This window comes from Bos indicus x Bos taurus, chromosome 2, assembly GCF_003369695.1.
Source record: "Bos indicus x Bos taurus breed Angus x Brahman F1 hybrid chromosome 2, Bos_hybrid_MaternalHap_v2.0, whole genome shotgun sequence".
Lineage (NCBI taxonomy): Eukaryota > Metazoa > Chordata > Mammalia > Artiodactyla > Bovidae > Bos > Bos indicus x Bos taurus.
Genome location: NC_040077.1, coordinates 37,622,360 through 37,639,200, shown reverse-complemented (window position 1 = coordinate 37,639,200; position 16,841 = coordinate 37,622,360). Strand labels below are relative to the sequence as shown.

At 38.8% G+C, this 16,841-nt stretch overlaps 1 protein-coding gene across 11 annotated transcripts in view; it reads left to right on the top strand.

The window, feature by feature from the left end:
- The window catches only part of PKP4 (plakophilin 4), a 258,891-nt gene that overhangs the window by 129,220 nt on the left and 112,830 nt on the right, over positions 1 to 16,841 (top strand). For all 11 annotated transcript variants that reach the window (XM_027560148.1, XM_027560114.1, XM_027560139.1 and 8 more), the window contains one exon: positions 3,617 to 3,729. In XM_027560148.1, coding sequence (XP_027415949.1) covers positions 3,617 to 3,729 — 113 coding nt within the window. The remainder of the gene's footprint in view (positions 1 to 3,616; positions 3,730 to 16,841) is intronic.

Sequence of the window (16,841 nt, the reverse complement as noted above, 5' to 3'; positions counted from 1 at the left end):
CTACGAATGGAAATTTTTCTACTGTTCTAGTATAAAACATACCTTAATCCTATCCTGGTAACTTTTGGCCATCCCAAAATGAAACCCTCCAGTCCTCAATCCTTAGTAGCCACTAAACTAAGAACTCAAAAGTTATATAATGTGTTGGGGGATATTTTGAGATGCACGGATGGTCCTTGCGTGGCCCAGCTTGGTATAAGCAGCATCTTCCAGGAAAAGAGGTGTATAGTAAACAATCTGCAATGGTATAGAATCCAACTGCCAGTGCATGAGAGTCATATTTGATTCCTGGATCAGGAAAATCCCCTGGAGAAGAAAATGGCAACCCACTCCAGTATTCTTGCCTGGAAAATACCATGGACAGAGGAACCTGTCAGGCTATAGTCCATGGAGTCACACAGAGTTAGGTCCTATAGTCCTTGGGGTCACAGGGAGTCAGACATGGCTGAGCAACTGAGCATACACACACACAAAATAATTGAAAGAATGGAAGTGTATCACAAAAGCTATGATGCTGTTTAAGGACAAAGACTGTGAAGTAAACATAATAGTATTTGTCCTTAAAATCAGTGATCTTAGCCTGGAACTGAATATTATGCAATTATTATCAATCTGGTGTTTTATGGCTGAACATTGATCAGAAGCCTGTGATCCAGGAATTGTTAAGTAGAGGTAGGCAGTGTCCCCCTTACCCATTATGATCCCATTTTACAGCATTGTTGGGCCAACAGTTCAGTTCAGTCACTCAATCATGTCTGACTCTTTGCAACCCCATGGACTGCAGCACGCCAGGCCTCCCTGTCCATCACCAACTCCTGGAGTTTAACCAAACTCATGTCCATTGAGTTGGTGATGCCATCCAACCTTCTCATCCTCTGTCGTCCCCTTCTCCTCCTGCCCTCAATCATCCCCAGCATCAGGGTCTTTTCCAATGAGTCAACTCTTCTCATGAGATGGCCAAAGTATTAGAGTTTCAGCTTCAACATCAGTCCTTCCAATGAACACCCAGGACTGATCTCCTGTAGGATGGACTGGTTGGATCTCCTTGCAGTCCAAGGGACTCTCAAGAGTCTTTTCCAACACCACAGTTCAAAAGCATCAATTCTTCGGCGCTCAGCTTTCTTTACAGTCCAACTCTCACATCCATACATGACCACTGGAAAAGCCATAGCCTTGATTAGACGGACCTTTGTTGGCAAAGAAACGTCTCTGCTTTTTAATATGCTGTCTGAGGTGGTCATAACTTTCCTTCCAAGGAGTAAGCGTCTTTTAATTTCATGGCTGCAATCACCATCTGCAGTGATTTTGGAGCCCCAAAAAACAAAGTTTCTCACTGTTTCCATTGTTTCCTCATCTATTTGCCATGAAGTGATGGGACCGGGTGCCATGATCTTCGTTTTCTGAATGTTGAGCCTTAAGCCAACTTTTTCACTCTCCTCTTTCACTTTCATCAAGAGGCTCTTTAGTTCTTCTTCACTGTCTGCCATAAGGGTGGTGTTATCTACGTATCTGAAGTTATTGATATTTCTCCTGGCAATCTTGATTCCAGCTTGTGCTTCATCCAGCCCAGCATTTCTCATGATGTACTCTGCATATAAGTTAAATAAGCAGGGTGACAATATACAGCCTTGACGTACTTCTTTTCTTATTTGGAACCAGTTTGTTGTTCCATGTCCAGTTCTAACTGTTAACTTCCTGACCTGCATACAGGTTATTCAAGAGGCAGGTCAGGTGGTCTGGTATTCCCATCTCTTTCAAAATATTTCACAATTTGTTGTAATCCACTCAGTCAAAGGTTTTGATAAGTCAGTAAAGCAGAAATAGATGTTTTTCTAGAACTCTCTTGCTTTTTTGATGATCCAGCGGATGTTGGCAATTTGATCTCTGGTTCCTCTGCTTTTGCTAAAACCAGCTTGAACATCTGAAAATTCATGGTTCACTTATTGCTGAAGCCTGGCTTGAAGAATTTTGAGCATTACTTTACTAGCGTGTGAGATGAGTGCAATTGTGCGATAGTTGGAGCATTCTTTGGCATTGCCTTTCTTTGGGATTGGAATGAAAACAGACCTTTTCCAGTCCTGTGGCCACTGCTGAGTTTTCCAGATTTGCTGGCATATTATTGAAGCACTTTCACAGCATCATCTTTTAGGATTTGAAATAGCTTAACTGGCATTCCATCACCTCCACTAGCTTTGTTCGTAGTGATGCTTCCTAAGGCCCACTTGACTTCACATTCCAGGATGTCTGGCTGTAGCTGAGGGATCACACCATCGTGATTATCTGGGTCATGAAGATCTTTTTTATATAGTTCTGTGTATAGTTCTTCAGTGTAACAACTGTTACTACTGCTGTATATTCTCCCACACCAACTGGGCTCCTTAGGAAAGAAATGTCGATATCAGAAAGCAATAAGAGTTCACGGACTGTTTTCTTAAGAATGATTCTAAGAATAGTTTGTAGAATTTGCTCAGCCAGTGCTGCCAAGTAGTTTTACCTTTGCCTAATCTCACAGGGAGTTAATTCACTTTCCAATCGAATTGTATTTTACTGTCATAGATAGTATGTTGTCAATAATATTATTATTAACAGAACTAAGGTAGTTCTATGTCTGATTAGTTCCTTTGCTTAAGGTGCATCTCCCTGGTGTTTTGAACCAGTAGCCAGCGTCCAATTAAACCACTTACAGTTCAGCATTTGCTTTGAGTAGACTTGTAAGGAGTTAATATGGCACAGGGGAGCTTGAGGTGTTATTGGAGATGTTATTTGTGGCCTAAAGCCTTTAGAGCGTACATGATTTATAGATAGTTTATAGCATGGCCTGCTTTCTATATATTAAAATCCTGTTAAGATAACAATGAGATAAGTACAAATAATGTTAAAAGATTTCTCTTAGAATAGAATACTTGCCTTCATGATGCATCATAGTATGAAAAATATAATTTCTGTAGACAATCTTCCATCTTTTTAATACAATTTTAAGTTCTATATTATGACTCAGACTTGTTCATTATTTTTTCTCTTGTCCCTTCATACAGTGACACATGAATGCATTTGTGACAGTAGGAAAAATGTGTTTGTATTATAGATAAATATAACAGACTTTTTTGTGGTATTGTAATGTTTTTTTTTTCTTAACAATTGAATGGTTTTGTATCTAATACTGTCAAGCGAGTCTCATCACAGGAATTTACTTTTTTTAATGCTGAGCTAACATACAGTATGAGAGATGAAAATATTAGCTGTTGAGGATGAGGAGATTATTTATATTGGTTGGTGTGCCTCTAATGTAAGGACTCTGCAACCCTTACATTACATCCCTGTGGCATAAGTACTATTTGAAGACCTCAATTAGAACCAAAGGAAAAAAAGGCCAAATAAGGATTTATGTAATTTCAGTTCAAACAGATTGAAATTCTAGTGCCTTTAAGTTTGTTTGTAAGAGTTCAAATCAGTAGGTTGTTTAGGCCCACAATTCCATCCAAAACCCTGCTCTTGTAAGACCACACTATAGTGTTATGTTTGGGCATGTTCCTGTGTTTCTTGTGACATACATGAGTTCATGTATCTGCCTGAGCAACCCGGTGCTTTATGTTCCTTTTATTTCCTTGAATCACAGGAGCTTCAGTTTCAGCGACTCACCCGAGAACTGGAGGTGGAAAGGCAGATTGTTGCCAGTCAGCTAGAAAGATGTAGGCTGGGAGCAGAATCACCAAGCATCGCCAGCACCAGGTACAGGGCCAATGGCTCTATCTTTTTTTTTTTTTTTTTTTTTAGTTTGCAAGCTTATTTTTTTTAATAGAAATTTATTTATTTTAATTGGAGGCTAATTACCTTACAATATTGTATTGGTTTTGTCATACATCAACATGAATCTTCCGTGGGTGTACACGTACTCAGGGCTGGTGCACTGGGATGACCCAGAGTGATGGTATGGGGAGGGAGGTGGGAGGGGTGTTCAGGATGGGGAACACGTGTACACCCATGGCTCTTTTTAAATGCCTTTATCTTCTTAACCGCCTTCAAGTCACGGGCCACATTAATTGTCCTAGATGCAGCAGATGATGCTTTTAGTGTTGTCACTGTTAACTTGTCTTCCTAAAATTGATACCACCAATGTCAATTTATTCTAATTTTGAGAAACCTCTTGCAATATTGATTATCCTTCGGTTTTGTACTTGAAGTGTTTTATACGGCACTGGTACGATTCTCTAACAAAAGCCACTAAGCTGCCTTTAGAAATTTGATTTATTATATGTAGACAAAGTTAATGAATGGTTTTAACAATTAATTGCTAATTATTTGGTAAAGCTAATTGATTTTGGAAACCTGATATTGGTTTTTTGTTTTTTTTCCTTTTTAACTAAGAAGTATTTCCAAGTAATAGCATTTAGCTAGCTTTGAAAAATGCCTTCAATTTACCTTGAGTTTTCTAGAACTCTGTAAAAATACTATATGAAATGATTACTATTTGAAATAATTGTATATTCAAATCAGCACAAAACGAGTTTATTACTGGACCAAAAAAACATTTAATCACAAGTATTGTTTTATATTTAAATAACTTGTTACGCTATTTTAAAACATCATTAGAATATGAATTACTGCCACAACTCCAACTGGTGAATCACTGTTTATCCAATCTGTGGGTTTCTTTCTTAGTATTTACATATTCCAAGAAAGCCTACTATGCAATACTTCTGTTGCTTGCATTTTTAAGCTTAGTTTGTTTATTTCTAAGTAGGTGTGTGCCCGTAGTAACTTGTCTCTCAGTTGTTTCTAACATCATATTTGTTGTACTTCTCAGTATCTCCTATTATTCATAGCCAAAAAATCCTACTTGGTGAGTAGAATGCTGTTTGTAGCTGATTGCTATCCATTTAAAATTACTAGACAGATAAATTGTATTCTCATGAATTTTTTCATCTTTGATCCTTAACAGTTATGCACATACGTATGTTTAGTACATCATGAAGCATGCAAATAAAGAAAACTTTAAACAAAGATATCAAATAATGTGAACATTTTAAAAACATCAGTTTTTTTAAGATGAGAAATTATAAGCAAGGTATAAAATTATAAGTCAAAAATTTCTAACATATAACTCAATTAGATAATTTATTAAGAAAGTTAAAATTGTCAAAACAAAAATTTGTTTTAATTTTACCCAGTTTTTTTTTTAAGGTTATCTGTATCTTCAGCACAAAAAAGAGCAGTTCACAAGCTCAATAATGTAGTTTTGAACATTTCCAAAAAGTATGAACCAACAGATTTTTTTCAAATATAATTTATACTATTAGAAAAATTAAATCAATATTTAAAGAATTCAGTTAAGATGTTTATTCTGACAATTTAGACAACAAAAATGAACATAAAAGTTTCTCAGTAAGCTCCTAGAAATACTTGATATTCAATAATATAGGTCAATAACTAGAAGAAATAGTAAAGGAGCAAAGAAAATCCTCAGGTTCTAGAAATACAGAACCAGAAGCCAGGGTCACGAGTATTTGAGCTGCCAGTGCAGGAGGCCTGGGCATAGTCAAGCCCCCAGCCAAGCACTAGAGTCTTAGGTTTAATACTCCTTTAGGGACCAAAGAGTGAGGCCTTGTGTGCTTGTGGTGGTACACTTGAACTTAGAAACATAAGCCATGGGCCTCAAATGCACTCTTGGACAACCCCAGGGCTGTACCCCATGTGAATTTAGAGTCCAAATGTAACCATATGCATTGTTTAAGAATCTCCAGCTGAGAAACTAACATCACTAAAGATGAGCTCACAATCAGATAATTAAAAACTCAAGTAAAAAAAAAAACTCAACCATGAGAAGAATCAGCAGGCCAGAGAGTAGGACTTAAAACTAAGAACTTAATATCACAGGAGAAAGTCTGACAGGTATGTACAGGAAGACAAATACAAATGCTTACTATATCATTTGGAAAAGTAAAAACTTAGAATCAGGATAGATATGGGAAATAAACTGTGAATCAGTTCAGTTCAGTTCAGTCGCTCAGTTGTCTCCGACTCTTTGCGACCCCATGAATCGCAGCACATCAGGCCTCCCTATCCATCACCAACTCCTGGAGTTCACCCAAACTCATGTGCATTGAGTCGGTGATGCCATCCAGCAATCTCATCCTCTGGCGTCCCCTTCTCCTCCTGCCCCCAATCCCTCCCAGCATCAGGGTCTTTTCCAGTGAATCAACTCTTCACGTGAGGTGGCCAAAGTATTGGAGTTTCAGCATCAGCATCAGTCCTTCCAATGAACACCCAGGACTGGTCTCCTTTAGGATGGACTGGTTGGATCTCCTTGCAGTCCAAGGAACTCTCAAGAGTCTTCTCCAGCACTACAGTTCAGAAGCATCAGTTCTTCGGTGCTCAGCTTTCTTCACAGTCCAACTCTCACATCCATACATGACCACTGGAAAAACCATAGCCTTGATTAGACGGACCTTTGTTGGCAAAGTAATATCTCTGCTTTTTAATATGCTGTCTGGGTTGGTCATAACTTTCCTTCCAAGGAATAAGCATTTTTTAATTTCATGGCTGCAGTCATCATCTGCAGTGATTTTGGAGCCCCCAAAAATAAAGTCTGACACTGTTTCCACTGTTTCCCCATCTATTTGCTATGAAGTGATGGGACCAGATGACATGATGTTAGTTTTCTGAATGTTGAGCTTTAAGCCAACTTTTTCACTCTCCTCTTTCACTTTCATCAAGAGGCTTTTTAGTTCCTCTTCACTTTCTTCCATAAGGCTGGTGTCATCTGCATATCTGAGGTTATTGGTATTTCTCCCGGCAATCTTGATTCCAGCTTGTGCTTCTTCCAGCCCAGTGTTTCTCATGATGTACTCTGCATATAAGTTAAATAAGCAGGGTGACAATATACAGCCTTGACGTACTCCTTTTCCTATTTGGAACCAGTCTGTTGTTCATACAGGTTTCTCAAGAGGCAGGTCAAGTGGTCTGGTATTCCCATCTCTTTCAGAATTTCCCACAGTTTATTGTGATCCACACAGTCAAAGGCTTTGGCATAGTCAATAAAGCAGAAATAGATGTTTTTCTGGAACTCTCTTGCTTTTTCGATGATCCAGCGGATGTGGGCAATTTGATCTCTGGTTCCTCTGCCTTTTCTAAAATCAGCTTGAGCTGTGGAAATTCACTGTGAGTAAGTAAACTCAAGAGCCATTAAAATGAAATAACTACATGTGTCAACATGGACATATTTGCAAAACAGACTTTTGAGTGAAAACTACAAGTTACAAAAGAATAGATATGAGGTTATCCTTATGAACATTTAAAAATATATGTGATACTGAATTTAAATAGTGTTTAGTATTGTTTATACTTCAGTGCATCTCTAGTAGAATTATAAAAAATATTTCTGGATGATACCAATTTAAGATAGTGGTACCTCTAGGGAAGAAAGGGAAGGAGGGAACTATTAGGAATTCAGCTTTAGCCAAATCTGTAACATTTTATTCAAGATTGCCATCTGAAATAAACATAACAAAAATATTAATATTGGTTATACAAGGGGATTATTGGTACATGCCTGGTGATTAGATACTTTTCTGTACTAAAAGTTTTAAAAGATGAACTAAATTTAGGGTTATATAGTTTGAATTAGGTTATTCCACAAGTTTGTTAGAAATTGGTTAGTAAAATCATGTGGGTGGTTTGTGGCTTTGTGTCTGATTCTCAGTGCCCAGCTTGGTGCCTGGCATGGCACTGGAGCTCAGCCGGAGAATGTGGGTGAATGAGTGGGTCCTGCAGAAATGGGAGCCTGGCTGACCCAAGAAAGAGGGAAAGTATGCACAGATGTGTGTGCCACACTGCGGTATTGGAGGCCCCCAAGGCACGGTAGTGCTAGGATGTGTCCTAAAAGCACCTTGTGGCTTTTGAGATTGGAAGAGTAAAGCTGGCCTTTGATTCTGGAGCACTGGGAACCCGTGAAGATGAGTGTCACCTTCCATTAGGTCTGTAAAGTAGACATGTTGAAACACGTTGTAGTTGGAGGCAGTTGTTCTGATAGTGTAGGGTGAGGTCAGAATGAAGAGAGGCCAGGCAGCAGGACAGGAATCTGTTATGGAACCTTAGGGGTTGAGAAGAAAGTGGGTTTCTTTATTCTGTGAATTCTTCTTGGAATGATAACTGACTCACTTTGATTGTCCTGGTCCCATCTCAGTTGGATTCTTATGTATTCTTGATATCCCCAACTAAGTGCTAATCAACTCTTACAGCCTTTCCCATATTTCTCCAGGGAAGTCACCTCTTCATCTAAACTCATAACTGTTCCTCTGTGCATGTATTAGCCTCCTATGAGGTGGTAAGGCCCACCCCAGCCCCCACCCCCACAGCCCTGGCCCCTGCTAAGTGTTCATTGAATGAATCATGTTATTTAATGAAGCTCAGTTTGGTGTAAGTTCCTCAGGTAAGCATGCTTTACTGTTGGTCACTTACTTGATATTCTCGCCTTCTCATATCTGCGTTTTCACACCTTTCAGTGTGCTTTTTGGTGGACCTTTAGGAAGACTATTGATGCAGTTACTTTGCCCAGGTTTAACACTGGCAAGAGCCATTGAGAAAATAGTGTCAGTGAAGGGAGATAGGCTTTTACTGTATCACTTGAGAGATCCCCCTTTTGTCTGCCAATCCCCACCAACAGTCTCAGAAGCAGAATCTAAAGATAAAGAAAATAGCTCTCAGACCCAAACCCCCTTTCCTTTCAGCCATTTCTGATTTGCTCAAAGGACCTTAAAAGTGCCATCACTGCTTCCAGCCAGGAAGCTTCCTTTCAGGATTCAGGTCCTTCTTACTTGGAAGTGAGGAGGATGGAGTCTTTCAACAGGGTAGAGGATTTGAAAACCAGTTCTCTTCCACATTGTTTGATTTAGATCCTGTGTCAGAGTTTGTAAGGTGATCTGTAAGATTTTATTTTTCCAAGTTCAGATATGATCTAACAGGGTAACAAAAAGCATACTTTACTTTTTCAGTTGTCTGAAGTTCTTGCCATATTGGCCTCACCAGGTGAACAAGGAGGAGGCAGTGGCAGGAGGGCCTATCGAACGAGTGAGTGAGTATAAGTTGCTCAGTCGTGTCTGACTCTTTGCGACCCTATGGACTATAGTCCATGCAATTCTCCAGGCCAGGATACTGGAGTGGGTAGCCTTTCCTTTCTCCAGGGTATCTTCCAAACCCAGGGATCGAACCCAGGTCTCCTGCATTGCAGGTGGATTCTTTACCAGCTGAGCCACAAGGGAAGTCCAAGAATACTGGAGTGGGTAGCCTATCCCTTCTCCAGTGGATCTTCCCGACCCAGGAATCGAACCGGGGTCTCCTGTATTACAGGTGGATTCTTTACCAACTGAGCTATGAGGGAAGCCCCACCTATTGAATAAATGACTCTAATATTGTGCTCAATAATATACTGTGGAGCCCTCTCCCACATGGCTGTAAAGACAAGCAATTTGGTTTCCTCACATATGTAGTACCAAAGATGAATTTTGAACCCTGCCATGAGGTGTCTCCATTTTATAGTAGGGAAACTGGACCTTTGCATGCATGTGGTTATTTAGGAAGTGTCCTAAAAAGTGAGATAGCTGCCTTTGGCAGTTCTCTTGCAATATGCCTTGCTGAGAACGTTTGAAAACTCTTAATTATTATCGATGACTAGGTTTTCTATTAATGACTGTTTGGAAGTAGTAGTCTTCTAAACTAGGTAGTAATAAAAATGCCCGTTTGCAATACGACTTTTCATTTGTTTTATTTACTACAAAAAAACATTAGTAACACTAGTAGTAACATCAGCAATATCAATATACAATCATCCTTAATCTGGAATTAATGGTACTTATATCCGAAGATGATATATCAGACCAAAAATAATCACTGCAAATTGAGAAATCTTGAAGGGGAGATACAGGGTTAGTTAATAGAGAAGTTAGAGACTTTCTGCCTTTGCATGAAGTATGCTATAGTTACCTGTGTATGTAACAGTTATCTATTTTAATATTAGGCTACAGAATTGTAAGCAAATTATACCTTTTCTGCATTTATAGTGAGTATAATATAGTTATTTATATATTTAATTTTTTTCCTCACTTAAAGTGGGCCTTGGAATCAGTTAATAGAGAAGATAGCAATTTTCCACATTTGTTTTGCATATACTACAGTTATCTATGTATCCAGCATTTCACCTTATAGAAAGTAGGCTGTGGAATCTGTTTATTTCTGCATTTGTAGTGAGTACGATATAGTTATCTATGTACTACTCAATATTTTACCTCTCTATGTATTTGACACGTTTGAAAAATTCAAAAACCAACAGTGGATGAGGGAATTAGGGCAAAGATAAAAATTAGGAAAATAAGATGAAGGAAAGGTTAAAATAGTATACAAAATGTTTCTTATTAAAAAAAAAAAAATGTTTCTTATTAGTATACCATGCACTGGCTCAAAGTAAAGAGCCACTTTGACTCTGTCCTGGTTGCCAGGCTAAAGAAAGAAACGTCAATGAATTACGTGATTTAGAGTGTCTGGAAGATAAGCACAAACCCGGTTGCTCAGGAGGATTTACTGTCCCTGGGGCTGAGACTTGAGAGGGAGGATTCTCTTGTGTGCCACTATTAGACCTCTGCACGATGAGGCAGGCAGCATGCCTGGTATTTCCTCTCTGAATTACAATACAGTATCAGGCTCATTGGGTTCTCCCTTTGGTTGCTAAAGAGTTTATGAATGGATAGGGAAGCAACTTAGCTAAAGTAATTCTCCAAGAGATCGATTCTGTCACTCCAGTTTGGTTGGGGAATGATATTAAGCCTATGTAGATGGAGGGGTCAATTTCAGGTCTCCATGCAGGCAGCCTGCCATGGTGATGTTCTGTCTGCAGAGCCTCTTGGAGTCGTGGGTGGCCTTGGGTTCCAAGGTGTGAGAGGTCCGCGTTGCAGATCACTGTGCAGGTGCGTGGTGCTCGTGCCTTAGCAACAGAAGTGGTCCTCAGGGAAGGCTGAGGTATGTACAGCTCATCTCAGGAGAATCTCAGAGCACAGGCACCTCAGAGGAAAATAATGCCCTTTAAAAGTTCTGCTTCCCATGGGCTGAGCAACCACCTTCAAATCCAAATTTCCATGAATGTAGGATTTATTCTTTTTCTCTTTGCAGTATCATCAGTAGGGTGTTTTTCTCACCTCAGCTGATTTAGCGAGGGAACTTAGACTTACTCTGCCTACGTACACTTCCAAGGGCATAGAAGGGGACAAGGGTGTCCAAAGCTACATTCTTTTTAACTGACTGTGGAGTTACTTAGTTTGTAAAGTTCAAGAAAATATAAAGAGAAAAATCCTTAATTTTATCATTCATAGATAACCACTTTTTTAGATCAAGTTTACTGAAGTATAATTTACTTACAGTAAAATTTACCCTTGGTAGCATATGGTTCTATGGTTTTGGGCAATTTGTCGTTTAGTTGCATAACCACCATCATGATCAATATATAAAATGTTAACCATTCAAAAGAGGCATCCACTTCTAAAAATTCGCTGCATTTCATTCTCTTCAAGAAAAGTTTGAGATAGTTCCCTCCAGCTAACTTTTGTCTTATTCCCAGAGCCCCACTTTAATATGCCACTTCTAAGTCTCAGTGGCTCCCACCAGCCTGAGGAGTTGTCAGGGAGACAAGTACTTGGATCTGTACCCAAAGGATGCTAATTTAGCAGTGGTTAGAGATGACTACAGCCTTGCCATGGCAAGCTGCACTCGGGGTAGAGGACTTGGAACTACTGCAAGGTACATGCAGCCTTCCAGTATTCAGGTTACGGTCTGTATTGCATGTTTTATCCAAGCAGGGAAATTAGACTAGTGGTCAGCTTACTGGGTAACAAAATTGTGAAAGGAGAAGAAAATATAGTTCAAAATGAAAAGTCAGTAAATATAAATATGATCTCACAATTCAAGAAATTATCTCTGAGATTTTATAGTACACAATTCCAAAACTATTTCTAATAGTAGGCTTAGAATCTTAGCAATGCCCAGAAATAGAAATTTCACTTCTCATTTACTTCTTGATAAAGGAGAAAGTTTATTTCTTTGGGACACGTTGGTTCCACACATTTTACCTTCTAAGTAAATCGTAGCTTGCCTACTCCTTAAGATGAAGCACTAAATTTTCATTTATATTGAAGTCAAAAAGTGCATATTTTATTAATTGTGGAAAATACTAATGACAACTTTTGAAATTAAAGCTTAGTTTAAAATTGTTGCTTTGATTTTATTTTTTTTGCACATTGTTTTAAAATTTGTTTATGCCAGTTGGATACAGTTGGCTCCTTTGCGTTCTCTGTCCTTTAACTGGCTGTCGTTGGTATTGGGAAGTTACTCTAAACCCTGAAAAAACTCATGTCCATATCTATCAACTGAATGAAGGGGGAAATGGGTGGCATTATTGAAATTAAAAAACTTCCCTCTCATCCTAAGATTATCTCTCCCTTTTGAGTTGGGTAAAGCTTTGCTAGAATAGAATTCTTTATGGTTTCAAAAAGGTCATACAATCTTGACAAATAGTCTTCTTACCACCATTTAGGAAAAGGACTCTGTTATTTTTTAGTGAAAAGATTTGATTCCCCACTGCCATTCAAACTTTTTTTTAATACTTTATAGGATAGTGCCCATCAGGCTTCTATTGATACTATTAAAAATTCTAAAAATGCCTTAGGGCTGACAGTTGCAGAAAAGGCTCTTTCATGGGTCAGGTCTTTTCTTCAGCAAGTATTTTTAGTCATTGTGAAATATACTTGCTCAATTGGAGAGTCTTTGAAAAGACTAAATGCTTATGCATTGACAGCTTATTACTTATTTAATGTACCACTTGAGGAAGATGCTTGATAAAGTTTTGTCCCTTTGACCTTGAGTACTCTTACCAGCCAAAACCTGGATTTTTTATAATAGTAATTTTATTGAGATATATTTCATATATCATAAACTTGATTCTTTTAATTGTATGAACGCCTTCACTAATTTTTAGTATATTCACAGAGCTGTGCAGTCATCACCACTGTCTAATTTAAGAACATTTTCACCATTCTGAAAAGAAACCCGCTACCCATTAGCACACTTCCCTGGTGGCTCGATGGTAAAGAATATGCCTGCAGTGTGGGGCACACAGGTTCGATCCCTGGGTTGAGAAGATCCCCTGGAGAAGGGAATGGCAACCTACTCTGGTATTCTTGCCTGACGAATCCTATGGACAGAAGCCTGGCAGGCTACAGTCCATGGGATCCCAAAGAATCAGACACGACTGAGTGACTTACACACGCACACTTATTAACACTCCTTCCCTATTCTTCCTTCCCCCTACCCCTAGGAACCAATAATCTATTTTCTGTCTCTATGGGTTTGCCTATTCTGGACGTTTCCTATATAGCCTTTTGTAACTGGCTTCTTTCACTTACCATGGTAATTTCAAGGTTCATCCATGTTTTAAATATCAGTTCTTTATCCCTTTTTATCTCCAAATAATATTTTACTATATGGATATACCATATGTACATATTTGGGTTACAAGCTGGATTTAGAAAAGGCAGAGGAACCAGAGATCAACTTGCCAACATCTGGTGGGTCATAGAAAAAGCAAGGAAATTCCAAAAAGAAACATTGATTTCTGCTGTATTGACTATACTAAAGCCTTTGAGTATGTGGATCACAACAAACTGGAAAATGCTTAAAGAAATGGGAATACCGAACCACATTACCTGTCTTCCTGAGAAACCTGTATACAGGTCAAGAAGCAGCGGTTAGAATGTGACATAGGGCAACAGACTGGTTCAAAATTGGGAAAAGAGTACGTTAAAGCTGTATATTGTCACCTTGCTTTTTTAACTTCTATACAGAGTATATCATGCAAAATCCTGAGCTGGATGACTCACAAGCTAGAATCAAGATTGCCAAGAAAAATATCAACAGCCTCAGATATACAAATAACAGATGAATACTCCTTAATGGCAGAAAGTGAAGAGGAACTAAAGACCCTCTTGATGAAGGTGAAAGAGGAGACTGAAAAAGCGGACGTAAAACTCAACATTCAAAAACCAAGATCATGGCATCAGGTCCCATCAGTTCAGTTCAGGTTAGTTCAGTCATGCCCGACTCTTTGTGACCCCATAGACTGCAGCATGCCAGGCTTCCCTGTCTATCGCCAACTCCCAGAGCCTACTCAGACTCATGTGCATCATGTCGGTGATGCCATCCAACCATCTCATCCTCTGTCATCCCCTTCTCCTCCCATCTTCAATCTTTCCCAGCATCAGGGTCTTTTCCAATGAGTTGGTTCTTCGCATCAGGTGGCCCAAGTATTGGAGTTTCATCTTCAGCATCAGTCCGTCCAATGAATATTCAGTTCCCATCACTTCATGGCAAACAGATGGAAAAAAAATGGAAACAGTGACAGATTTTGTTTTCTTGGGTTCCAAAATCACTGTAGATGATGACTACAGCCACAAAATTAAAAGATGCTTGCCCCTTGATAGAAAAGCTATGACAAACCTGGACAGCATATTAAAAAGCAGAGACATCACTTTGCCAGCAAAGGTCCATATAGTCAAAGCTATGATTTTTCCAGTAGCTGAGGCTGGATGTGAGAGTTGGACTGTAAAGAACGCTAAGCACTGAAGAATTGATGGTTTTGAACTGTGGTGCTGGAGATGACTCTTGAGAGTCCCTTGGACAGTAAGAGAGCAAGCCAGTGAATCCTAAAGAAAATCAGTCCTGATGATTCATTGGAAGGACTGATGCTGAAGCTGAAGCTCCAATACTTTGGCCACTTGAACTCTTTGGAAAAGACTCTGATGCTGGGAAAGAGAAGAAGGGGATGACAGAGGGATTGATATGGTTGGATGGCATCATCAACTCAATGGACACGAGTTTGAACAAACTCAGGGAGATAGTGAAGGACAGGGAAGTCTGGCATGCTTGTCCATGAGGTTGCAAAGAGTCAGACACGACTTAGTGACTGAACAACAACATGGATATACTACATTTTGCTTATTCTTTTATCACCTAATGGGTTTTTTTGATTGTTTCCAGGCTTTTTAGCAACTGAGAATAATGCTATGTCTCAGATTTTAGGAGGAGAACATCCCAAGGGTTCTGCTCCCAGCATTCTTTCTTTGGCATCAGGAAGAGACACAGAGTAGTCAAGATTCCCCTCTGAGCCTCTCTATCTAAGCCTCTATCTGAGCCTCTCCTAATCCCTCCAAAGGACTTGCCTGCTTTTCTCTCTCCTTTGCTCTGTTATGGTAAACCATTGTATGTTGCTGAGTTAACTGAGTTAGTTTTAAGTGTGTAGTATGTAAGCTGTTTGAGAGTTCTCTGACACTCATCAATCAGCATGTAGTTCACCATATTTTCTTTCTTCGCCTTGTGTTTGGTCACTGGTGACCCTTAATGGTCAAACAAACAAAAGCTCTCTATGTTGACTTAAAATTCAGACTAAATGAAGAATAAACTATTTGATATTTGAATGTAATTATCAGAAACCCTCTTCGGGATCACTATAGTGAATATTTAATAAATGGATGCTCTTGTGAACAAATTTAGTAACGGGATATGTTTATGATTCAACTCTCCTGTGTTAACATAGTAAAAGATACAAATGAGTTTGTGGCTGACTACAGCTCTATATAAGCCCTTTTCTGGAGCAAATTACTCAAGCACAGTTCTTTCAAAAGGCCTTTTAATTGATACTTCACAATGCCATTGAGATCACAAGCCAGTTTCATCTGGAATATACAGATCCAAGTGGCAACTATCTCTGTACATTTGAATTAAACTCCATAAACTAAGTCTTATGTAGGGTATATGGAGAAGGAAATGGCAACCCCCTCCAGTATTCTTGCCTAGAGAATCCCATGGACAGAGGAGCCTGGTAGACTGCTGTCCATAGGGTCGCACAGAGTCGGACACGACTCAGGTGACTTAGCATAGCATGTAGGGCATGAGTTCAAGGTACTTCAACCACTGTTCCATTAAGATGACCTATTTTAATCTAAGAAACGTGACCATATAGAATTTGGATTTTAAGCCAAGTAATAGTATCATAAATATTAGAATCTTTTATGGACCTGAAACATTAAACAACAAAATGCTGTAATCATAGTGAATAAATATTTGAAAATGAATTAGTTATTGCTTAAACTGAGCATTTTAAAATGTTAAGATGGTGATATGGTTAGAAGGAGCCACAAAAAGAGATCAAGTTTATAGCTGGCATCAAAGTTTCAGATTAAGACTATTTTAATACATTTGGTTAAATACAGAAGCAGCCCAGGTGTATCAACTTTCCTAATTAATGAAGAGGAAAATACTTTTCAAAATTCAGAAGTCCATGTGTCTAAAATATAGGTACCATTCCATTATTTAATTATCTATTAAAGAACTAATTTAATTAAAATAACATCATTTCATTTTCTGTAATTTTTCATAGTTCATTTCTATAATTACAATTCCTAAAATAGGTAACAGTGATGAATTATTGAATCAATATAAGAATTATATTACTAGCCCCCACTCTTAGTCATTAGGTTTTTTGAAACCATGTGTATATATTGATTAGTTATAAAGTAATTTAAATAGCTGTATAGTGTATGCTGCTGCTGCTGCTAAGTTGCTTCAGTTGTATCCAACTCTGTGCGACTCCATAGACGGTAGCCCACCAGGCTCTCCCGTCCCTAGGTTTCTCCAGGCAATAACACTGGAGTGGGTTGCCATTTCTTCTCCAATGCATGAAAGTGAAAAGTGAAAGTGAAGTCACTCAGTCGTATCCAACCCTCATCGACCCCATGGACTGCAGCCTT